Source organism: Idiotropiscis lumnitzeri, chromosome 12 (genome assembly GCF_059441095.1).
Source record: "Idiotropiscis lumnitzeri isolate Australia: NSW breed Sydney's pygmy pipehorse chromosome 12, RoL_Ilum_1.0, whole genome shotgun sequence".
NCBI lineage: Eukaryota > Metazoa > Chordata > Actinopteri > Syngnathiformes > Syngnathidae > Idiotropiscis > Idiotropiscis lumnitzeri.
Genome location: NC_142402.1, coordinates 7,386,890 through 7,411,078, shown reverse-complemented (window position 1 = coordinate 7,411,078; position 24,189 = coordinate 7,386,890). Strand labels below are relative to the sequence as shown.

The following is a 24,189-nucleotide window of genomic DNA, read 5'->3' as shown; positions in this document are numbered from 1 at the left end:
ACGGGGATTTTGGTATTACCCACCTCTGGTAATGATATGCTCCGTACGCAAACAACAGGCGCAAGAAAGAAAAACACACCGTCAAAGTAGTGCAGGACAAACGATGAATGACTTCAGGGCAGCCTGAGTGTTGTTTGAGATAAATGACCTTAGCAAAACACAGTGACGGAAAACATTATTCAATGCGAACCGTAGGTGCCCCACATACAAAATTAAAGAGGTTGGTCAACTGCACACTGTTCTGTGCTAAGTTAAATGTGACTTTCAGCTATAGACGATCACTCTAGAAGACATGGTTGCGTCTGATCATGGAGAGAGAGATAACAGTTCAAACTGGACCGCTCATTGGGTAACCCCAGCACTGGATGTAAACTTGTAGACAGAGGTGTGCAGTCTGTCCTGGGGGCGGAACAGTCCAGCCCCTCCGGACACCCATTTTTGAGGCGCAGGGCTGACAACTTATTTATATATATTTTTTAAGTCTTTTTCTTTTAATTAAAAATTTACACATAAGGATGGTGGGTCGAGGCCAGAACGGTACCGAGATCGTGGCTGTAGGGCGGGGGACTGACCGGCAATAAAGGGTCAAGTGCCCAGCTCTTTTAACTGGATCGGATCTTGCACACTAGTACATGCACCTAAAGAGACAAACATCAAGGCTCGTGAATAAATGCTCGAACAGTTTGCTGTTATGAACAGTATGTGTTCAAGGTATGAGCACAGCACTTTAAAGCTGCCTAAGAACTGGGTTGGTCCGTTACGCTATTCTGTCGGTCCGTTACGCTATTCTGTCTTGGACGGTCGTCCGTAACAGTCATACAACTTCAAAAAAAGCATGCCTTTACTGGTGAGCACACTTTTAAACAGTTATAGGGCATGTGCACATTTTCTGGTATTTTTTTGTTAAGTGCTCAATATTGTTAGTCATAAATGCGAGGAAAACAATATTCACAAGCATTCAAAAACAAGTTAAAAAAATAGAACAATACAATGTCTTTATTGACATGGTTTAAACATACAAATGCAAAACAATGAGGTGGACATAGCGTTTAAACTCAGTGCCATAGGAGTCCTATATTCTTCAGATGAGTAGACAGGTGTGGTTCGTCCATATTTTTATGGAATGTCTTCAATAAGGCATACTTTGTGCTAGATTTAATGTTTACCTGTGGTGCTCGTTAGCTGTACTGAAAAATGAACAACAAAACAAGGACACTGAACATTTTTTTTTTTTAGATTGTGTTTGGATGCTCTCTGACTTCTAGCGTAACTGAATAGACAAGGAGGCACACACCATCGCCACAGCTGTCACTAAAAAAAAAACAAACAAACAAGTAGGGACGCGTGGACAACATTATGTGTCGAGTTTACAGCCCGATTGTATAGGAGCGCCCAGCAGGGTTGTGAATTGCAGAGCACGCTGGCTCGGTCACAGCCCATTCGTACCACACTTTCTTCCCATTGTTGCAGCGCCAGAACCGCACCGTGACAACATCATCACGCGATACGGAGATTGGTTGCTGTTCGAGGAAGAGAATGGATTTATTTTTGTTGATATTGTCTGTATGTTTTAATACCTCAATTAAACAAAATGACTTACTTTGAGGGGGAAGAGAATGGGGAACCAAGAAAACATTCCAGGCGAATGTGTATGAGGTTTTATACCTATTAAGTGCAGAGAAATGTATATTGTGGATTATGACCTCACCATAGCAGTGTGATTTTACTATTGCAGCATACTTACTGAGTGTAACATCTTTGTAGAGTGTGGTCTCAAAGTACCCAGCAAAGCCATGAAGCACAGAGTTACAACCCACTGAGAATTTGAGGCACTGGTAACGATTATTGTTCATATCTACAGGGAGAAAAAAAGTCAACAATGTCAGTGCCTTAAAATATATTCCGCACATGAACTGATGCAAAATGTGCTCATTTGTCGACCTTTTGTTGGGTGCGTGAAGGTGAAGCATGGTTTGGGTTCAGCGAGCTGGTGGAAATTGTGGAGGCGTACTACATATGGCATTTCAAAATGGCATTCAGGGTCTTTGTCGCGTTCCCGGCAGCCTCGGACTTCGTTATACAGCTTGGAGGAGGATAGCGGCGCCAGGAAGGAGGTGTAGGAGCAGGGAATGCTCACGCCATCATCTAGCATAATGTGATGCAAGAAGAGGAAAAAGAAGCTAATTTCAGGTGCAACAACAGGGAAGAAAATAAAGCAGTTGTGTATATTGCATTACATTAACCTGAACAAGTCAAGAGAAAACAGATGACTGCAAGGAAGCACCTTTAAGGAAGTGCTGCGCTCCATCTAAGCACTCCGGGGAAAGTTCATTGTCTCCAAATGATCCTAGCAGTTCGCTCACAATGATGTCAGCCTTCTCAGGCGATGTCCATTCTCGCATGTCAGATGACACCACTGTCACCTGATTCCCCCACTCCTCAAAGCGCCAGTTTTCCAGCCTTTGGGAAAAGGTAATTTATTAGGACAAAAAGCAAAACAATTCAATATGTGACAGCTAGTCGGGCATGGACAGGTCCATGTAGGGCGCACTCACGTGATGACAGCGTTGGGATTTTTTTCAACAGCGTAGACTTTCAGCTTCCGGTCTGCTTGTTTGGCAGCACGCAGAGAGGCATTGACCAGGGGACCCCTGCCTGCCCCCAACACCATCAACACTCTATGGGAAGGAGTTATAACTAATTAACCCCATTTTGACCCACTGTCATGACAAGTTAGTTTCTCGTTTTAAAAGGGATCGTTCAAAAGTCAGCAAAAGTCAAAAGGAAAATACATTTGGGCCTCACACCTTGGCGGTTCAGCTGTTATGCATGAAGTCATCAAAGACAAAAGCGTAACGTCATTATACCTATTTAACATGCATTTAAGTGTTAACTGCATGTCGTACCTACAAAATAAAAATAAGGTGCTAAGAGAAAAGAAGATGACAATCTATGCAAGATGCTACAGATTTGCAAAGAAACCAGTAGCAATTGCCGAGCCTAGGGATTGGAAGTAGACAAACTTCAAAGACGTTCCTGCAGTGGAGCAGGAGTAGCAAGGGAGAGGATCCCCAAAAATGCAGATTCACTCGGGAAGATACTTCTCTATTACTTTCACATTTGATATCAGCTACACTTCTTTTTACACTTGTGGGATATTTTTTTTGGGGGGGGTTAGGGTGGTGGTTGATTACTGTAGCAGCACAAGGGTAAAACTGAGAACATTTCAACATACAGCAAAACTCTGGCAATACACAGCTAGTGCATAAGCTGCCATGGGCGGCTTGTGCTGGTAGGAAACACCACTTTGTAAGAAAAATCTACTCGCCACCTTACAGAAAATCGCAAATGGGCAAGTTTTTCTGTGCTTAAATGGTTCTTCACAGAAATTTGCATAAACTGTAAGTGAATTTATGAGGTTGTGGAGGTTAACTGAACATAAGACTTTTCATTTGTCACGTCTAAATAAAGTACATGACTTGGGGGGGAGCATTTGCTTTCATGCTACTCACTGAACATTGGTGTCTTTCTGGTCTTCTGGGACTCGATCAAGAAGGCATTTATACACAGCCTGAAGACACAAGACAATAGTTACTTAGATGAAATACTTCAGCTTTGACGTTATATTATACAAAAAAATGTCATGACATCACTTAGCACTGTGGGTCTTGCCTGTTGGTACTGCGAATATTTAATAGGATCCTTCTCAAAGACTTCATATGTTTGTGACTCCAGGTTATCCATGAGAGGCTAAAAGGAAGATGAAAACATGAAATAAGGAAAAGTTTACAAACATTTTCAATGCGCCAAAGGCAATTGCAGTCAATGAAAATCATAACAACGAACGCCGTCGACCTCGATTGTTGTCAACTATATACAGTGAACCCTCGGTTATTGCGGTTAATGGGGACCGAGACCACCCGCGAAAACTGAAAATCCGCGAAGTAGCGGCGCACCTTCAAAAATGCTTAAAAAAAAAAAAGTGCGAAGTAGCGGCGCACCTTCAAAAATGCTTAAAAAAAAAAAAAAAATATATATATATATATATATATATATATATATACGGGTAGAGAGAGAGAGAGAGAGTGAAATTCATGTTATAACAAAAAAACAAAACAAATTATTATTAAAACTTTTATTATTCCCCAGCCATTATTTTTGTATTTATTCAATTACTTCTTTTTGTATTTATTTAATTACTTCGACTTTTACCTGCTGGTACGCCGTCCGGTGTGCCCTGTGAAATGAAAGGTGGCATTCTTCATTTATTCATTCATAACTGACAGGTCCCGAGCGAAGCGAAATGTTGCCGCGCTAGTGCCCGGGCGGAAGTTGTTCCTCTACGGCTTAACTGCCACGCACGCCGGCCGGCCGGCCTCCTTCGGAGCTCTGGTACGGTCCGAACCGCGCGAAACGTCGCCCCAAATCGTGCCCGGGGGAACGTGCTCTTCTTCGTCCACTCACCTCTTCGGCGCATGCCGGCCGTCTAACCGCTCCGGCGCCCCCTCGTGCCGCTCGGCGAAACTACAATGCCCCCGAATATTTTTTAGACCCGCGAAGCACTGAAGCCGCGAAAGGTGAAGCGCAAAGTAGCGAGGGTTCACTGTATATATTTTTTAAATGGGTATGAGCGAAAAAAAGTCTTGGCCAACTCTGGTTTGATCATTAAGCTAGGAAAGCCTAAAAAAATAGATGCCAGCAGATGACAGCATTTGGTCTCTTGGATGAGATCACAGTAACAAAACAATGTGGACGCTTGAGAACATGGCTGGCCTTTGGAAATTCGACTGTTACAAGCAGCTTGTGATTGATATCTACTACAAGTATCATGAAAGAGAAAATAAACACACACGCACACACTACTAAATACCATTGCTACTACTAAATAGTAAAGAGTTTGTAAAGTTTGTCAAATGTAAAATCGTTTCAATGGTGATATTTGTACATACATTATTTTGCCATCAAAAGTACATTTTGATTGTTGTAGATATTTTATAGAAGACTGCTCAGATGTTTGAGGTGTCGCCAAAGCCAAAATCATTAGCATAAAAATCGCGGTTGGGCATATTAACAAAATTGTTCTTTTGACCATAACAGGTGATTTAGTTGAAACCAACTCATATTGTACAGTTCATTACTAAAATAGTATAATGTATAAAAAATGTGCGATGAAAGAAGAAAGTCAAAACACAATATTCCGTGAGCCTTTAAAGATCAGTCAGAATGCTCTAAATTGCCTGGCACTCAATAGGTTCTCTCTCTTTCTTTTTTTTTGTCATTGAAAAAGTTGAATAACAACCATGTCATTTTGGTCACACAATTTCATGACTCAAAAGAGTAAGAGGTATCCTTTCTAAAATGGAATGTGTGCATGTGCAAGTAAGTCACATCCATTCATGAATTCTGGAATACAGGTCTGTGCGCAGAAAAGCAGCTCGAGATAATCATCTGAATAACGCTTCTCCAGTGAAGTGTGCAATTCAATGTTACAAACGGATGCCAGCAGGAAGGTTGTTCTCATATCTCACGTTGATGTCCAGTATTCTCTTTTATATAAGACCCAACAGTTGGCATGCGGACATGTTGCGGACACCACATTGGATGGGGAACCTTGAAAAATGTTGTCTATATTACAGAAGGTTTACAAAAATGCTGAGAAAAATCAATCCCTTTTTAAGTACAAAGTACATTATTGTACATCACTACATCAGGAATATCCCCTAAATTACAAAGAAAAACCTATTCTTTGTGTGTAAAGACACAAAAAGATATTATACAATTTTTAGGAAAAACCCTCATACCTGTAGGGGAGACTGTAGGTAGTCTTCATAACCCTTGGCAAAAAGCTCATAGGAATTGGGTGCGGGCCGGTTCTGACTGAGGTATTCCAGGTACTGCAGGTATGAACGAAAGTCCTTCTCAGTGTGGCGACTTGTACCTGTAAAAATGAATTGCGCCTCCAACTGTGAAAGAACACAAATGTTATTAAGACTACACTTGAGAAGTCTAACTCTAATTACAGATCTTTGTTTTGTTCTGGGAGGCCAGAGGTCAAAACTAAAAATCATTATTTGGTCTTTATACAGCCACTCAGTTGGAAAACTCCATTTCATATATTCATCAACTAACTTTTCCCTACCTTGAAAAGACGGACAATTATTCGCTGGTGCGCTTTCGATAAAACAGGAAACCCCTTCTTATTGGTTAAGAAGATGCTGGTGGGAAGTATGGCTGCTTTGATTGGTTCTCCAAGCCACTTATCAATCACAGTTTCTGAGGGCATGTCTGCTTCAACTTCAATGGCTTCATGAATACAAAACAAGAAAAGTTGATTTAAGTTCTTTTTGTTTGTCAGAACAAACTGAAAGTAGCAAGTAGTAGCATCATGGCATGATGTTCTTACCAAGATAGACCCTCTTGTTGTAATCACAAAGGGTCCTAAATGAGTGCCACCTAAATGTACACACAGGAAAATATTTTGAAGGAACTAATAATAAAAAGGTAATGAAAAAAATACATCAAACAGAAAACAACAAATGGATGGTATGTAGTTGCTTTAAGCCAACCAGTTCCATGTCTTCTCATCTGTAATTGTCTCATCAACATATGTGACTGGCTCATTCTCAATCAGGTCTTCCCGCATGTCTTCGGGAGCCATAAGTGGAACACGAATCCAGAACTAATCACAGAAAATTAATTTAGTAAATCTTGCTGCCTTGCTCTCTCACTCATTCTACAAGCAGTCTAGTGTCTTACATTTGTGGTGTGGTGTCCAGACTGGATATGGTTAAGCAGCACACGTGCAAGATTTGCTTTATGGGGTCCATTCAAAGGCATCATGAAGACAGGCAGACCTAAGTAGGCCGAGAAATGCAATTCCTGTGCCAGAGCCTGGAGAGAATGACAAAATATTGATGGGCATGGAAAGCATGAGAAGGAAGTGGCAAAGAACCAGAATGGGAAGGATGGGAAGAGATGAATGAAAGGACCATTTCCAGGATCAACATCTGTGACTGCTCATTCCAACTTACAGCTTCTGAGCTTCTGCGTACTGTCTCCATTTCTGAATCTGTGTCAATCCATGGTGACTGCTTCCCAACGATGAGGGTATTCCAATCTAAAATATATAAACATATACATAGTTTACATACACAATCAAATATCGTCTGGTTTGAATAACTTGCCTTCATTCACGCCAAGGGTGTGAAACGATTCATTGCAGGCCACAGTGTATGAACGATTGCTGATTATATCAGTGAGACCACATGAATGTGTAATCGCTCAGGGTGTAACAGTACGCCCAAAAAGTTTGTAATATCTACCTTTATTTCTTTTAACTTCACGGTCAGGTTCACACAAGGTACAGCAACGGAACAAAAAAAATAAAACCAACTGTATGATTATGCAAACAGGAAGAGATTTAATGATCTTTATCTTTAACGCTTCTACACAGCAATCGTTGTGTCCAACTGTCTCGTAAGCTTTGAAGTTGGCACGTTGGACTGGAAAATGATGGAAGCATATACCGCAAAAGCCAACGCATGCGTGTGAAGGAGTACCCCTCCATGCCATCGGCGGTAAAAGTCAATGCGTAGCCTTTGACGGTGATGTCCAATGACGGCAGTCTTTGGGGAATGCGAATGATTAATTTGGGCTTGTCAATTCAGCCAGCCATTATGTCAATAGAGGAGATGTGAAAATGAGCAAAGTTCATTTAGTTTTTGAGAAATAGCTTCAATTTCCACAGTTTTTCCGGTTTCCTCACTTACGGTTCTTGTCCAGTGCACTGATTTGCTCGCTAACAGCCGAACAGTGCTCATTTTACCCAACAGCCCATCCCGCTTGTACAGGTACAATTGGCCAAACACACCGCCCCCCCCAGCTGCACCAACAACAGCTCCGACTTTACGATGTTGCACACTACACCAAGGAGAGAGGGGATTGGTGTGTCGAGGCCTTTAAACTGAAACAACAGAGTAAATACTTTCTTTTGGGGAAAGTGCAACATGAACAGTTTGTTGTCTTGATGGGAAATGAACGATGCATTCAGTAACAGTATGAATTATTGTGCTACAGAAACACTGAGAATGGTATTGGTTCCTGCTTCGGCTCCACTTGCAGGGGTGAGGCTGTATGTAAGTATATGATTTTTATTTTTAAGATGAGCTGCATTGGGTTTGTTTAAGAATTAGGCGAATGGCTCGAGTGAAAAGCAGTTCCACTTGTTCTCCCTTACCTAATGTGCTCTATGTAGGAAATGTAATAATTGCCATGTCATATTACATCATTGCCTGTGCATCTGGTCAGCATAATTTTTAATGGCTGGTTTTGAAAAGGAAAAATTTTTGGCAAGCTTTTGCGGGCCCCATAAAATGGCTAGGTGGAAAACTGGGCTTCAGAAGTATACATCTAGGACTCAGAATGCACCAAAATAAAAATTCTTGGCGAAAACTGCAAACCCAAAATGAGGAAACCAAGGCCAAACACCAACACACAGGAACAAGCTATACTACTGTAAAAACTTAAAAAAAAAAAAAAAAAAAAAAAAGGAGAGACAAATGAAACCTCGGCTGGATAATTTGGGGTCTTTTGCCATATCTATTTTAGTGCGAGCCATCTGGTTCCTTCCAAGCGATGCCAACACTTTCACTGCTGCTGGCAATCCACAGCGACCAGTCAGCCGTCTGACCCACAACCAATCGCTAGCTGCCGCAGCAGGGAGTAGTTTGGGCCTCATTTCACCACTGTCCATCTCCACTCAGTTCAGCGGGCCGTCTGTGAATATCCAAAGTGCACCTTGCTTGGCCACTGAGCCATGACACACTGCTACTCTCCCCCACCCGTCTTTTATTATAATCTAATAATTTTATCCAAAGCAGCGCCCCATCACCGCTTTGCAACATCTCAGTCATTGCAGTTGCAAATGAGAGAGGAGTTTCGCACCGGTTCGCTGGCCCACATTGTTTACTTTAAAGCTTTTTGCTCGCGTTATCACAAAATCCTGTTTTGGCTTACCTCGGACAGCTGGTCATCGGAACTGTGAACAACATGACCCTTGCAATAAATTGAATTGAATTGCATTGGTGTGATGTGTGGGAAAAGTAGTTTTTGAGCAAATGGAAATTATTCAACAAAATTCCCTCACAATTTACACCTACTGATAACGTGAAAACAAAATGAACTCAGAAATGCTAAATTTGAATTCGATATATAAAATTATACTTTTTAAGTGATTGAAAGGCGGGTCTTTAATTTTACAATTTTGCACTACAAGACATACATCTGTATTTATAAAGCTTTTCACACGGTATACAGTGGACCACGTTGATTTTAATTTTCAAATAATATAAATAAATGGTCATCTATGTTTTATTCTTTTGCACATACGTGCAGATTGACGGACGAAACCGTGGGCAACTTTCACGAGATGCGTTCTAACCTCTTCCACACAGCAGCAGGTCAGACCGCGTCTGGGCACCTGGTCGAGATTTAGCGGGTTCCAACTCAAATTCCCTCCTGAACCTTGGGTGGAACAGGGGCATGCATACGAAGTCAAACCTGAGCAGCAGAGACAAAGACAAACTATTTCACAAATATATTTCGTTTGACAACAAAATCCACAACACTGGGATGGGGCACGTGCTGGTTATTCGCCGGCTAGCTTAGCATCCATCGTTGTAATGTACTCATTATTTTCCGCGTCCCCCTCCAGCTTCAACACTAAGGAACACTCTTCTTACCCGAGTTTGGCGACAGCTGTTAATGTCTCGGCTACTTCTGGCACGCAATTCAAATCCCTCCCGCAGGACACTCTACTCCCCGTACTAACAGCCGCCATGACTAGGTATGCAGACTACGGACGAGGACCACTTTGCCTGTCCGGGTTTAGAGAAAATCGACGCCATTTTGGATCTACATAAAACGTGATACGCTACAGTCAGCCGAGGGAAGGGAGAGTCAAAATGGCTTCGAATGTATGCCAGTTTCACATCTCGTGAAGTATCGCGGCATAAAATAGAAATACAGATACTTGTGTAAAAAAGTCGTGTAAAACTCCTTGACTAAAAATAAAAAGAAAAACGTACACCTACAGACTCAGAATTGGACTACATCACAAAAGTAACATTTAATTTTATTGTCATTTAATGTACAACACCCGTCTAAACGAAAGTAATAAAAACGTAATATAACATGACCTTGTTCACGTGAAATCATTTTCATCTTTTATTGAATGTGATGCTCATGATGAGAATGTTTTATAATCATTGGACAAGCTTTCGAAACAAGTTCCCATTGCGAACTTATTGTAAATGAAACAAAGAAAAATACAAAATCACATACCGGAATTATAACACTTCATCTGGGACCTTGTATTTTTTTTGAAAGCCACAAACTGTTTGTTTTAAGGCTGTGTACAAAAATCATTCTTGAAGCAGACATCACCAGACATTTCTCTTAAATAAGGCAGATGGGGAATATCTTGCACCTCTAAATTCATATCACAATTACACCTGTTTTTTTTTCAACTAAGTGAAGGATTGCATTACAATTAGTGGCATTATTTTAAACATTTACGGGACTTAATTCCAAAATAAGTCACAGAGCTCTTGGAGAATTGTTTAATCAAGATTCTAACCTTGGTTGACTTTACCTCTCTCCATTATTTTTTTTAACATTGTGTCATCATATCCACAGAGGTTGAAAAAAGACACAAGCCTATTTTGTCAAAGTTCAAAGTCGAAAGTACACGTATCTGTTTTCCAATGTGGAAGTAAAAGTAAAAAGTAATCAGAAAAATGAATATGAAGTAAAGTACACATTCCCAAAAAATACAATGCAATGCAATACAATACAATACAAAACAATACAATACAATACAATACAATACAATACAACATTATTTAATCAACTGAAGTACAATAAAGTATTTCTACAACTTCACATTTATAGCGATTAGAGTTTTGATATACAAGTTGAAAAAGTATTGTAACACTTGGTATATAATGACTGAATCATAATGAAAGATGCACATGAAACATAAATTAATTTTGCACAGACAGAGTTATCACCATCTTTTTTATTTCCCTACACACCATATCATATTTTACAAGCAGCCTGTTGTGACATGTCTTAATGTATCTGTTGCTACACAGTTGCTATGCTCTGTTATTTTATGATGTCATATAGGCTTGATGCTTGTAGTATTTAAGATCAAGTTACTCAGTGACACATCGTCAGTACGTCAAGCTTTCTTCGTGTGCGGATGTCAGCCATCTTCCATATGTTCTGAATCCAGGCCTGCTTGTTATTACTTGGAATTTTTGTATAAAGACTTTTACGTCGACACTTCGGTCTCCTGTTTGCTTCTGGGTCCAAACCCCACTCCTCACGTGACACAGCCAGCTTAGTTAATATATGTTGTACGATCTCAAAAGCAAACAGAAAGTGATAGAAATAAATGTGAAAAGGTTTGCAGAAAAAGGCTTCACTACTTATGATTTTCACTTCAAGCAAGCTCAAATTACTCTTGTCAACTAAAAAATGGCCAGATTGTATTAACATTTTCTGCAAGCTGTCATTTTTGCAAGGACTATAAAGGAGTTGAGACTAAGTGTGTTAGTTGAGTTGCAAAAAGACAGCATGATAGTTGTCGGAGAGAGCAGATGACAACTTTTCCTTGAACAAAGTAGTATGATTTTTGTAACTTTATGAGTTTTTCCAAATTTCCTGGATTCAATCAATTCTTAATCTGTGGAGTGTTTTTTTTTCTGCCTGTTGAGAAAAACATTTTTGAACAAGGAATCCATCTATTTCTACTTCACTTTTGGCTTTGGAAGATATATTTGTAGCTTCAAGGACACCACTGTGCATCACAAGTGGTCTGCTGTTACTTTGAAGGATAAAACCAGATCCTTTGAATTGATCATCAGGTACGACCTTGGATGTAGACTATATCAACCAGAAAAAGAAGGTGAAATGTATTGAATTTTTGCATGGCAGCACTGACCAAAAATTCTACTCACTAACTGCCTCAACATCTATCCATTCTCTGAACGTCCAGAGTCACTTTTCACTAACTCATGGAACAACAACCTTGGGATTTATCTTTCAATGTGGGGCATGCTGAGTTTTCCTTTGCTCAGAAAGTATCCCACATTCACTCTGATTTGTTGGCCACATATCATTGCCTCAGAGGATGCGTTTAAGTCCAACTAGAGAACTTTCTCAGCAAACAACAAATACCTAGTCCATATCAAGAAATGGATAGTATTGTATTGATAATAGGATCTTCAAAAGTAATAATATTGTAGGCAGTATTGAAAGAGAGCAAAAGTGATAGGCAACCAAAAATACACAAATATGATGCAACAATTTGACAAAGGCAGGGCCGTGTTACATTTGATTTTGTGTTATATTTGTGTATTAAATACAAATATAAATCTTTATTGTTTTAAGTTTTTTAATAATTTGAATAGAGCACACAATGTAGTTTTTCTGTCTGTCCTAGGCCGATTGAACACTCTAAATTGCCCCTTGGTATGAGTGTGAGCGCGAATGGTTGTTTGTCTCTGTGAGCCCTGCAATTGGCTGGCAATCAGTTCAGGGTGTCCCCCGCCTACTGCCCGAAGATAGCTGGGATAGGCTCCAGCACCCCCAGCAACCCTCATGCGGAGAAGCGGTACAGAAGATGGATGGATGGATTCACCGAATTGCTAACTTGTTTAATAGTAAATTATTACAAATACTTCTAATAGAAATACATTTGCATATACATTCAATGTTTTTACATATTAATCATGGTTTAACGAATCAAAAATTTAATTATGACGAATACAGTTCAATAGTTTTTTTTGTAACAGCTAAAGATTTTAAACACAAACGTGGACCGCACTTTTTTTGTCCAATCCAGAATTGGGACATTTTTTACACCCGGAACTACAGGTGGCGCTGTATAAGTTGATTCTGTCACAAGCAGGAGCAAATAAGAAACCGCGGAAGTTGCTTGCTCATCGGGCAGTTTCAAAGATGGCTCTCACTAGTGTGTTGAATAGTCATTGTGCTGGTTTTTCCTTTGGCAGTCGTCAGGCGGCTCCTTTCGATTGTGGACCCGGACTGAGTGGAGTAGAGTTCGAAGCCACATCGGGAGACAACATAAAGTTTGCCATAAGAAATCCACTGCGTCCTGTGGCCGACGATGGCGTCGAGAGGAAAATAGAGTTTCTGCATGGGACCACTACCTTAGCCTTCAAAGTAAGTCATCAATTCTGCGTTTTCTCTAAATTATTCAAAAACATACGACGGACAGCAACTGTTATACAGGAGTTGTCTTTTTTGGTAACATGGTATTGATATGTTTTTAAAGCAGGCTGAATAATATAAAACAGACTCTATGATTCAGTTAGCATGCTAGCACGCTACTAAGCTTTTTATCACTGCTTTTTTCATCCTTAATGTCGGACAATTGTACAGAATATACTTGAATAATGCATATTACAGCCGATGCGCCAAGTGCGGTGACTGTAAATTTAAAATAAACGTTTAATATTGTGGAAGTGAAAGTAAATCATTTCAATTATTTTCACTTGTGACACGAGTTCTTTTTAACGTAGTGATGATAAGTGGCCCCGTTTTATTCCCAACACAAGTATATTACATTGCCAGATGGTTAGTTGGCACCAAGTTAAAACTATAGACATCTCATTGGAAGACTTTTATTATTATTATTATTATTCTTTTTATCTTTATTATTTATTATTTTATTACTCGCTTTTCGTATCAAGAGAATGTCAAACTTGGTACTAAGCACATGTAGTGTAGCGAACCTTTGTTTTTCTCTAGGGGATACATTCAAAACCCAATTGCGACAGGCAAAAATATAAGAAGAGGCCAATATTTTTAAAATGTGTTTTTGGCACCAAACTGATTTAAACATACTAGCAATCGCACTAGCATCTAGTTATGTGAGACTGTCATAAAATATCACTGAGGAAAGAATGGCTGTCACTCGCCTTGTCCGGTTCTTCAAATAAGAAGGGAAGCATGTTTGCTTCAAGCTGTTTATCACTCGCAGTTCAGAAATCAGAAATCAGAAATCCCTTTATTGTCATTGTACTCAAGTGTGCAACGAGATTAGAGAGTTTTACTCTAAAAGTGTCGCATAAAATAAAAGAAAATTCTGAGAATCCATCCAATACTTGTAATTTCATGTAATGAAAGTCTGCTATCTTAATACGAATATAGGATTTGAAACATTGCAGACTGGCTATTGGAATTGACTGTAGATGTTGGTACCATAAAACCTTCAAACAGCAGTTACTTAAATACACATTGATCAGTCACAAACAAATAGAACGTTCATCTCCTCGCAGGCATGTGCTTGGGCTGTGGAAATGACTAATACTGGAGTTTAATTGACGACCTTATCTGCCTCTTCTGCTTCATTTTGCTTGTCCTTTTTTGCTGTGCATTTCTTCCAGTAGAGTTTAGTGCTGCCCGGCATGTTACGACAAAATGTTAGACTACAATGCTACTTTAATTTTGTACTTGTCTGTGTCCTATAAAAGCCTACAGAGAATAATTGCTTAAAAACTTCTATATAACAGGGGCGTGAATGGCAAACCTTTGTGTTCTCTTTTTCTCATTACATTTGTTCCACTTATAATGCACTTGACATTTTGAAGTTGATTGTCTTAAAAAAACAAAAAAATGTCATGTTAATGGTGATGCTTTCTCAACCTTCTCAAATCTGCCTCATTAAAGTGGTCGTCCTTTGCTGCTGTGATTTCAGTTCCAGCATGGTGTCATTGTGGCGGTGGACTCTCGGGCCACAGCGGGCTCCTACATTGCCTCGCAGACGGTCAAGAAGGTGATTGAGATAAATCCCTACCTGCTTGGCACCATGGCTGGAGGAGCAGCAGACTGTAGCTTCTGGGAGCGTATGCTGGCTCGCCAGTGCCGAGTCTACGAGCTCCGCAACAAAGAGCGCATCTCGGTGGCCGCAGCATCCAAGTTACTTGCCAACATGGTGTACCAGTACAAGGGCATGGGACTCAGCATGGCAACCATGGTCTGTGGATGGGACAAAAGAGGTCCAGGTAAACGCATCTTACGGTACATCAGCCTTCTGCCCCAAGTGGGTACTGACATTGCGTATTGTCCCATAATAGCTTTTTTATTTTTTTTTATTTTAAACACCCTGCACTAAATGGATTTAAAGACCTAGTGTGAGGTGAACTTGACCCACTGTATTTTGAGTAACAAATCTATTCTAAGAATACTCACGTTTTTTTTTTTTTTTTTTTAAACACAAACGTCCTAAATTCATAATAAGACCCATAGCAAAGCCATAACTACGAAATTGCTTTTGTTCTGCAATGTCCGGTATTCTTCTGAAATTATTTCATTTGCAGAATGACAAGTCGCCAGTCGCCATTGTACTGAATTGTTTATTTTCCAGTGAGGGGCTCAACTGATGTTATTTTTGTGTTATTCGGCAAAAGGCTTCTTCGCTGTGTGGGGATGCGGTGTTCGCGTTCAGGGAAGCATCTGTTTTGGTGGCCAAAACAAAACAAAATAGGGCACGTAAATGGACCACTGGCAAAGAGTGTCAATTTCAAGCCAGTTTCGACTAGTGTTCTATGCCACAATCACTTTGAAGATGTCAGTTTTCTTAACCGTTTTGCTTATCATAAAGGGTTCGCAAAAAGGTACGTGTGATCACAATCTATTTTGAAAAACGTGTTGTGTAGGGCATGTTTTGTGACATAGCTTATGTGTGACTGACGGCTGTGATCTAAGTATGCAGAGTGCGCATGCGCTGAAGAACGGTGAGAAAGGAGGAAAAAAGACGAGGGCGAGTTATGAATGTTGCGTGAAAACGGAGCAGACACTTTATATGTTGAGCTCTGCCATTGTTGCCTTGGAATGACGACACACTTTTGGGTTTGCTGCTAGGCAGAATCTAACTTGAGAAAAACTGTTATTTTGTCAAATAAACCAAATACAAATTAGTTTTCATTCTTTCCTACTTGTATTATGTTTTATTACTTTACTTGTGACACAAAAATTTTATTTGCTGTTTTCTGAACTTCACACTCAGGCTTTGAGGTCCAAATGTTTACACAGCAACAGGAGATTTAGACTTATGCATTTCAGTTTGTTATTGTTGTTATTGTAATTATATAACGTTGGCGCTGCAATTCCAGTAAATACGGAAAAGGCGTCACTGATTTGAGCCAATCAAATCTTTTGTTTACGATCCACTGCCAATTGCGCAGCAGATCGGAAGAGAGTGCTGCTGACCGTATGCCTTGCTAAAAAGTTAGCGAGGTCGATGCGTCTTGTTTTAAATGAATGGACGGAGAAATTTAGTTTCGTTCTGACTGCAGCCAATTTAAAACCAGTGTGCATCATATGCTCCGAAACCGTCGCAACATTGCGAAGCGCCACTACGAAACAAAGCACCGCCCTTTTGTGCACAGTTATCCGCTGACGTTTGAGGTGAGCGGACGCAAAAACATCGAACTTCGAGTGCAGTACAACAGATTTTTACATTTTCGTTTACATCCCAGCGGCATGCAAACGAATGTTCACTAAAATGGATTTTGGAGAAACATAAAACATTCAAGTGATGGGGAAGTTGTGAAGGAGTGCTTAAATGTGGTTGCACAAACATTATTTAAAGGAAAACACAAAGGCCAGATGTGTGAAATAATCTACCAAATCCCAATGGCCCCGACTCCGTTCCAACCCAGATTTAAGTCACTGGCAGGGCAGTCACAAACTCATTTTTCTCATTAAGAGAAGTTTAAAAAATATTCAAAAGAAAAAGTGGTGTCAAAGCTCATTTTGAATTAGTTTTTTATGAGGACAGCCATTTTTATTGATTGTGTACTGAACATGTTGACCTGGTTTACTCGGATAATTAGGCTTCCCGTTTTTTTTAGGCTGATAACTCTTTGATTTAAAAAAAAAAAAAAAGGTAAAAGATGTTAACTCAATGCTTAGCACGTGATATATTTCTGCAGGAGATATTTTACAGTTTTTTTCTGGAAGTGGCACCCTTAAATTCCTGGAGCCACATTTTCTTGAATGTGAAATAAACGCCTTATATTTGTTTGACTGGCAAAGGTGTTTAATGGGAACATTGCTAAATATTTAGTATATAAGTGCGCTTTGTTGAAAATGAGTAAATATTGAAACTATATAAAAATGTGAACATAGGCTAGACATTTCGGTATGTTGGACTTTGGTTCTGACCTTTTAATTGGAAGAAATTTTCGTTGTGGGCCTCTGTAACTTTTAATTGAATACCTCTGACGTAGACGATCCAAATAGTCGACAATTTAAATAGTTGACGAGTCGCTTATTTTTATACGTATTTATTTAGCGCATTTCTTTTCTCTTGAAACATCTCATCTCATGCTTTTCCTCGCTGGCTTTTTGCCTGTCTCGGGCACACATGCGCAGTAGCGGTGATCCGAGCCACCCGCGATCTACTAGAAGCAATGCTGGTAGTGAAGCGATTCTCGAACATCTAGAAAGTAAGCCAGTTGTGGCTGAAGCCTGATTTTATTTCTGGCATGTTCAGTTGTGTCTGCAAGCCAGCTGTAGTTAGCACTCACGCATTTGCACGGACACAATGTCCTTTGTGTTACGCTAACATATTGTAGCGTCTAATATGGATTAAGGAGGCATTAGTCAACGAACTTGTGTTCATTGACTACCAAGAGAGTGTGTGTTTGTCATAGAAGCGGAAAGATATCTCGCAAATGGGCTCACGGACAACTGGACAATTCCAGTACTCAAGTTAACGATACATGAAATATTTGCCACGAGCCCTCATTGGCATCATAGCACAGTAAAATTCCTAGTTACGTTTGTTGCATTATACTATGTTATCGTACAAAAAAAAATGTTCCTCCCAATATTTAATATCTGTTAAATCGATTGTTGTAAGATGGGCTGAGGATATGTAATCAGTTTTGTGTATCTATAATTATGTTTTTATACACATTGTTTGCACACACACGCACTGACATTTATGCTTTAGCACACGCACACACACACTTTTGCTTCTGTTGTCTAATAAGTTTCTATTTCCTTGCTTTCATTGTAAGCCGTGATGTACTAGTTTCAGTTTTGTTATGACTCTCTTTCACACTCGAATAAAAGGGGAGGTCGAACGTTAGAGAGACAGAGAGAGAGTGCTCAGGGCTGAAGGGAAGATGGGTCTCTCTCTCACTTCCAGTCGACCGGTAAGGATGAACAACAATGCCTGCTTTTTTCCTAGTGTGATCAGTAAAGTTATTTCAGTCTCAAAAAGGCATCAGGGCATTTTAAACCTGACATTTATGTCGACCAATTTACTACTATTAAATTAGCCATATTTGTGAAGGAAAAACAAAACGTTTTGCATAAGGGTTAAATGAAAACTAAATTAAACCAATACACATATTTATTTCAAACAGTGCACAGTGCATTTTCCTAAGTTGCTACCGTATTCTGATTTCACAACTTTTCACATAAAAAAAAAATGCTTGATGCCAAAGAGTGAAATTTGTTTAAAATTTTTCTTTTTGTATTTGCAGATAGTTTCATAGTATTATTGCAACTCTGTATAGTGTATAGTTTTGGTTTCATTTTAAAATGTACAAAACTTTTAAGGCCTCAATTTTGCCTTCAATTTAAGATGCATCATCATTTATAAACATCTAAGAACTGCTGGTACAGACTTCAAATTTTAAGTTGAATGTTGTATCATCATTAATTTTATATGCATAAAGAATCAAGCTGTAAAGTCAAGCTAATGCTGCAATTTACATATGATCCGATTAGTTGACTAATCGCGACTACTGTTGGCGATTAGTCGACTACCAAAATAACCGTTTGTGACAGCCCTAAGATTTACATGCAACTAGTGTCATGATGTCCTTTAGTGGTGTATTGGACTCCAACAAGATGCTCCAACATTGATAACCTCCTACAAAGAAATCTCTGAGATTGAACATCAGATTTGATTTAGATTTAATGCAAATGTTCCCTACAGATCCAGGGTGATACTGTTGCCACCAACCTTTTACTTAAGCAGAAAACAAAACACTCCGCTGAGTTTTACCGTAACAAGTATGGTTAACCTGGTATCTCGTTTGGAATATAATCCAGAAGTGACTCTATTGTATATCGATCGTATAGGCATATATTTTGCCAAAACTGTTGACATTATAAATGAAATGTGTTCAGGGTTAGTCCACTTGAGATTCCACAGTACCCACTAGATGGCACTACAACCACTGTTCTTTCCTTTTGAGCGTTTACCACTTAGAAGAGGTAAACGCTGCCACTTTCAATAGTGGAGTGAGGCTGTACGTCACTGAAGGTGTACATAAAGAGTCAGCTAAAGTGACACAATGATAGCAAATCGTTACAGCTGGGTCTGCTGGCCAGTGAGAGAGGCAGGATGGACGTTTAATCTTGGCCCGATACAACTGTTGCACATGAATGTAGTGTGAGATCGATGCCTGCTTTATTTGAAAACTGATGTCTGTGTGTGCAACTGCTATTTGCGTGTTTGCCACCTGGGGTTCATGACATGCATTAAAGTCCCAGGCATTTAAATGAGAAAATAATGATCCATGTGTTTGTCTAATTGTCGCAGAAGCTTTGCAATGTCGCTGATTGAAGGGGCATGTAAATGCTATGTAAATTAAATCACCTACCATTAAGTGGGAAGTTCGTTCTCTGACTAAAATCCAAACTGCACTGCTAATTGGAAGGGTACTATAAACTGTCCACAGGTGTCAATGTGAGTGTGAGTGGTTGAACTGCGATTTTCTTATATCTGCACTTGTTCACTCCCCGACACAGTCGTAATTTCTCGGTGGAACGAGACCAGTGATGTTTAAAGCTCGCCGCTCACACACGCTGCTAGTCACCAAATCATGCAGCCAGCTGCACAATCTGTGTAAACAGTCTCCTGTCAAGTTGCCTAATCCGAATGGAAGGATCGTCTCATCTGCTTTTGAGGCACACGTCTACTGCTTTCCACTTTTAATGCAGCTTCACTGTCTAAACATGAATGTGTCCATGTAATTTTCTGTGATAAATACAGTTAATGGTAATACCATGATGAAGACCACTGCAGTGTTTGGAAGGGATTGAATGTGGGAACTGCTTTTATTTTATTTTTTTTTTAACTCTGATTCTATTTGTGGGCCTCCTCGTCCTCTGTCATGTGTGGTGCTCAACATAAGAGGCTGACGTTCTAACTGTCCGCCTGCACCATTGTTTGTAACAAGTCGTTAACAGTTTTCAATTGGAACTGGCAGGTGTCAGAGTGGCAATTTTACCCCATGCATAGGCAGCGGATGATTATCAAGGCAAGCTGACGACAGGCTGGGGAAGCTGCAATTTGTCAGATGAAACAAATTGCAAGCTTTCCCCCCTAGAAAAGTGGCCCTCCACAGCTCTAATAGTCTGTCACTAGTTTAGCAGTGAATGTGCAATCTGGGAGTGTTTTGTTAGGTGTTTTTTTTCCTTTTGTAAGTGATACCAGTGAATAGTTGGCCGAATATAAATTTCACATGTTTCTGCTTTGGAAAGTGTCACGAAACACATGCTTCTGTTATAAGCTCATCTTCCCATCAGCAAATTTGTGGGTGAGCTGGCATTTGGTTAGACTAACTCATTCTAACTCATTGATCACGTGGGGTCTGCACGCTAGCTCTCGACGCTGCTTGGATACAAGACCAGGAGAGGGTTCTCAAATGACTACTTGTCTATGAGTGCTAATATCTGAGATTTTAGATGCAGTCTGATAAAATCCGATACGTTTTTTTTTTTTTGGGGGGGGGGGGCTGATATTGGACCAATATCAGATAACAATATCGCATCGGGACCCACCTAGTATGAATACGTGCAAGCCACGTCATCTAGCTAGAGAGAGACAACAAGTTTGATGGTATTAATGAATGTAGTTCACTCTGCCGTGTACAAACGATATATATTTTTCACACCATGTAGGTAAGCACAACACAGACATCGTGACATGCAAAGACAAATTTCTGACTTAAAAAAAAAAAAAAAAAAAAAAGTCAGCCACAGTGAAGACAACCGTGAGATGAGGCCAATGTTATTTTCGTAAACAAAAACTAATGAACTAACTCAAACTAAAATTGAAAAAAAATGAACATTTTTGTGAACAAAATAAAATGAGAACTAACTGAAACTACATTTTACAAAACCAACCAAAACTTTTAATTCTGGAGAAAATGTGCTTCGTTTTCATCTTGAGCAATTACTTTAGTACATGAGGCTTTGGGGTGGATTTTAAAAGCGTTTCACAGCCGCTTTCCGGAAGAGGAGAAGGTCTAACAGTCATCTCGGAGTTTTGTCCTCTTAATGTTTGTCGCACAGAAGCGACATCATCAAGTAGCAGCGGAGATGAGTTTGTGCGTGGCTTTGGCTTGAATGGCTCACTTGCTCTTGACATTTAACTCAGCTGAAATGTAACACTCCATAAAGTGATTTTCTTTTATGCTTCATATGTGAAAAAAAAATATGCATTATAGGAAAAAAAATGGGACATCCAAGTTTAATACTTCTCAACAGGAATTCAACCCTTAAATGGGCTGTCACTTGTATTTCGCTTTTCTACCTTTGGTACTCAAAGCAACTTTAGAAATTGGCAACTTTACAAACAAGGCATCATAGCTTTATACATGCATGTATACCGGCATCTAACTTAAGAAGCAGTATTCACGGCACTTATTGTGATTCAAAGTCTTTGAATTGTTAAAACCGTAAACAAAAAAAAAATGCTTTAGAAAAAAATAAAAAGTAACAAACCCGCCCTGCAAACCATTTAAAATTAACTAAATAAAAAAAAAATCACAACAAAATAAAAATAATCATAATTAAACTTCCCAAATTATAATAACCCTGGTTGAGGCTTCGAGCTAATCAGTTCCTCGGACAAGGACTTCTTGATGGTAGTGTCTGTCTATTCACCAATTAGTTGCAATTTATTATCTTTGCAGCAGGACTTGAACCCTCAAAGCAGAACGTTTCAACCTGAGAGTAGAAATCAGTATCTTTGACTGACAGGCAGCGATTGTACCATGCGACTCCCTTCATTTAAGCCACTCCCACGAGTGTACGTGTAGTCTTTACACCTTCAGTACTAAAATGGATATTAGTAATTATAAAAGCCGCACAAGTCACACGTCTGCTGATATGCTTGCAGTGTTTGCCCTCCCCAGCGGTTTAAGGTGCATCTCACTGTGCAGCCTGGGTCGCTGGTCGATAGTTAATTTTTGGCAGGTTTGCGGGGATCAATAAAGCCCTGAGCAGCGCCCCTGGGCGGAAAGCGATGTGGCCCGCGCATCGTCAGCAGGTTCCGTGGTCTGCTTCATTTTACTTGAAGTGGATGCAGCTGTTCTGTCTGCCAGCTCGTCTTCACTTGGAAAGGTTGCAGCTGCTCATATTAGCACTGGAGGATGCAGTACTCACACTTCTAATTCCGTGTGAAAGCTGAACAATTAAACACTTGAGCTAGAACTGTCGATGCTTAGTCTGTAGATATCCCCTTAGGATGTTGCCTTTTAACATCTTTTTTGACCAACCCGCTTTCTCCTCAGGGCTCTACTACGTTGACTCAAACGGGAACAGAATTTGTGGCGACCTGTTTTCGCTGGGTTCTGGCTCCAGCTACGCCTACGGTGTGATGGACAGCGGCCTTCGGCATGATCTGACCGTGGAGGAAGCCTGTGATCTAGGCCGCCGCGCTATCTACCAGGCCACGTATCGCGACGCCTACAGTGGCGGGCAGGTCAACCTGTACCATGTCCATAGCGGAGGCTGGACCAGGGTCTCCCAGGATAATGTGCTCGACCTGCACCAGAAATACAAGGATCAGGCCTAATTTTTAAAGTGCTCAGGGGTGGGGGGGGGGACTGAGGCGTTTCTGTATCGAAAATGGAAAAAATTCTGATGTCTGTTGGGTTGATATTAATAAAGTAATTAAAATGATTTTCTTCTGACTCCCTTTTTTATATTAAAACCATAATTTGACTTATTAGCTCAAAGCTCATTCATCTTTTCTTAGAACGCTAGTGAGTTTCATCATAAATGAGGGACCAAAAAGGGCAGCTTACTCAATCACTTTTTCTTGTAGTGTGGGAATATCTATTTGTATTGATGTTAAACAACCACATGGAAACTAAACACTTATTCTTGAATTGTATTGCAATTTTTTTGAGTTTTAATTGAGTTTCACTTTGAGAAAGTAACCTGAACAACTTCACAAAGGCATTAGTGTCATCTATTTTCTGTTTGTGCTTGCAATCATCTGCGGCCATTAGGCAAAGAAGTTAAACCAAAGCCTTCTATGTCCCGGCTTTATGTTCTGCATTTATTAGCAGAAGTTGCACTGTCTAGATAGTGCGGTTTAATTGCGTAGCACTACCCTTGGTAATTGTGCCCCTTCCCTTGTTGTGCCACCCCACCCCTAATATGATAATATTCATCTCCTCCACTCATATTGCACAAATACATATTTTAATTGGAAGGGAGATGTATATTTCAATTCCACACTCACCATGCACTTAGGCCAAATACACAACTGTGTGCCGGCCTGCCAAGTTGTTTTACAATATAACGACCTGCAATGGCAGTGTGTGCCCCTCCAGTGGTTTTTATGGCTGGGAATAAACTGGATGTGATAAATCCAAAACCAAACCCTATCAAGCCATGGTTAAAAACTAGTTTCATAGGTGACTAGTTAGCAGATGTAATGCGAAGTGGATTTCGATATATGGAAATGAGAGGGGCCCGTCAGTGATTGGTAACTGGAATGAAGAAGCTTCATGATGGCAGTTTCTGCATATGGGTGAGGATGATGTGGTAAAATTGAACAAATGTAGCTACAGCAAAAATACTGTATGCAGGCAAAAAATATTCCCCAAGAAAAAAACGTTGACAATACTGTTATGCAACACCGCCTCGTCACTTTAGCAAATGAAAGAGTATTAAAGTTGTTTTTTTAACAGCAAACATTTTCATTTTCCGTGAGCTAGTTTCAACCAACTAATAAGAAGAAAGTATGACCTGATTAAAAATTAGACGCAATGTGTTCAGACAGCGTTCAGACTTTTGAAATGTCTTTAGTTGCAGCCTATGCAATGTAAAACA

At 39.9% G+C, this 24,189-nt stretch overlaps 2 protein-coding genes across 2 annotated transcripts; one reads left to right on the top strand and one right to left on the bottom strand.

Moving 5' to 3' along the window:
* Positions 1-978: 978 nt before the first annotated feature.
* On the bottom strand, positions 979-9,952 carry prmt5 (protein arginine methyltransferase 5). The gene is made up of 16 exons (XM_088312004.1): positions 9,741-9,952; positions 9,440-9,558; positions 7,032-7,117; positions 6,757-6,891; positions 6,567-6,679; positions 6,404-6,453; positions 6,140-6,303; positions 5,802-5,963; positions 3,673-3,750; positions 3,513-3,571; positions 2,556-2,678; positions 2,285-2,460; positions 1,942-2,145; positions 1,745-1,855; positions 1,601-1,665; positions 979-1,520 (listed from the first exon to the last, which is right to left on the bottom strand). Exons 1-16 carry the CDS (start codon positions 9,836-9,838, stop codon positions 1,368-1,370), a joined length of 1,896 nt encoding a protein of 631 aa, XP_088168130.1. The 5' UTR covers positions 9,839-9,952; the 3' UTR covers positions 979-1,367.
* Positions 9,953-12,975: 3,023 nt separating this feature from the next.
* Positions 12,976-23,029, top strand: psmb5 (proteasome 20S subunit beta 5). Its single transcript, XM_088311523.1, has 3 exons — positions 12,976-13,251; positions 14,789-15,095; positions 22,638-23,029. The coding sequence occupies exons 1-3, from the start codon at positions 13,027-13,029 to the stop codon at positions 22,919-22,921; spliced, it is 816 nt and encodes a 271-aa protein (XP_088167649.1). The 5' UTR covers positions 12,976-13,026; the 3' UTR covers positions 22,922-23,029.
* Positions 23,030-24,189: the final 1,160 nt, after the last annotated feature.

Coding starts and splice junctions, on each gene's coding strand:
- prmt5 (XM_088312004.1), bottom strand. CDS start 9,838: ATGGCGGCTGTTAGTACGGGGAGTAGAGTGTCCTGCGGGAGGGATTTG. Junction 2,679..3,512: donor CAGAAAGACACCAATGTTCA/GTGAGTAGCATG, acceptor TCCTTCCCATAG/AGTGTTGATGGTGTTGGGGG. Junction 2,146..2,284: donor AGCGCAGCACTTCCTTAAAG/GTGCTTCCTTGC, acceptor ACATTATGCTAG/ATGATGGCGTGAGCATTCCC.
- psmb5 (XM_088311523.1), top strand. CDS start 13,027: ATGGCTCTCACTAGTGTGTTGAATAGTCATTGTGCTGGTTTTTCCTTT. Junction 13,252..14,788: donor CCACTACCTTAGCCTTCAAA/GTAAGTCATCAA, acceptor CTGTGATTTCAG/TTCCAGCATGGTGTCATTGT. Junction 15,096..22,637: donor ATGGGACAAAAGAGGTCCAG/GTAAACGCATCT, acceptor CTTTCTCCTCAG/GGCTCTACTACGTTGACTCA.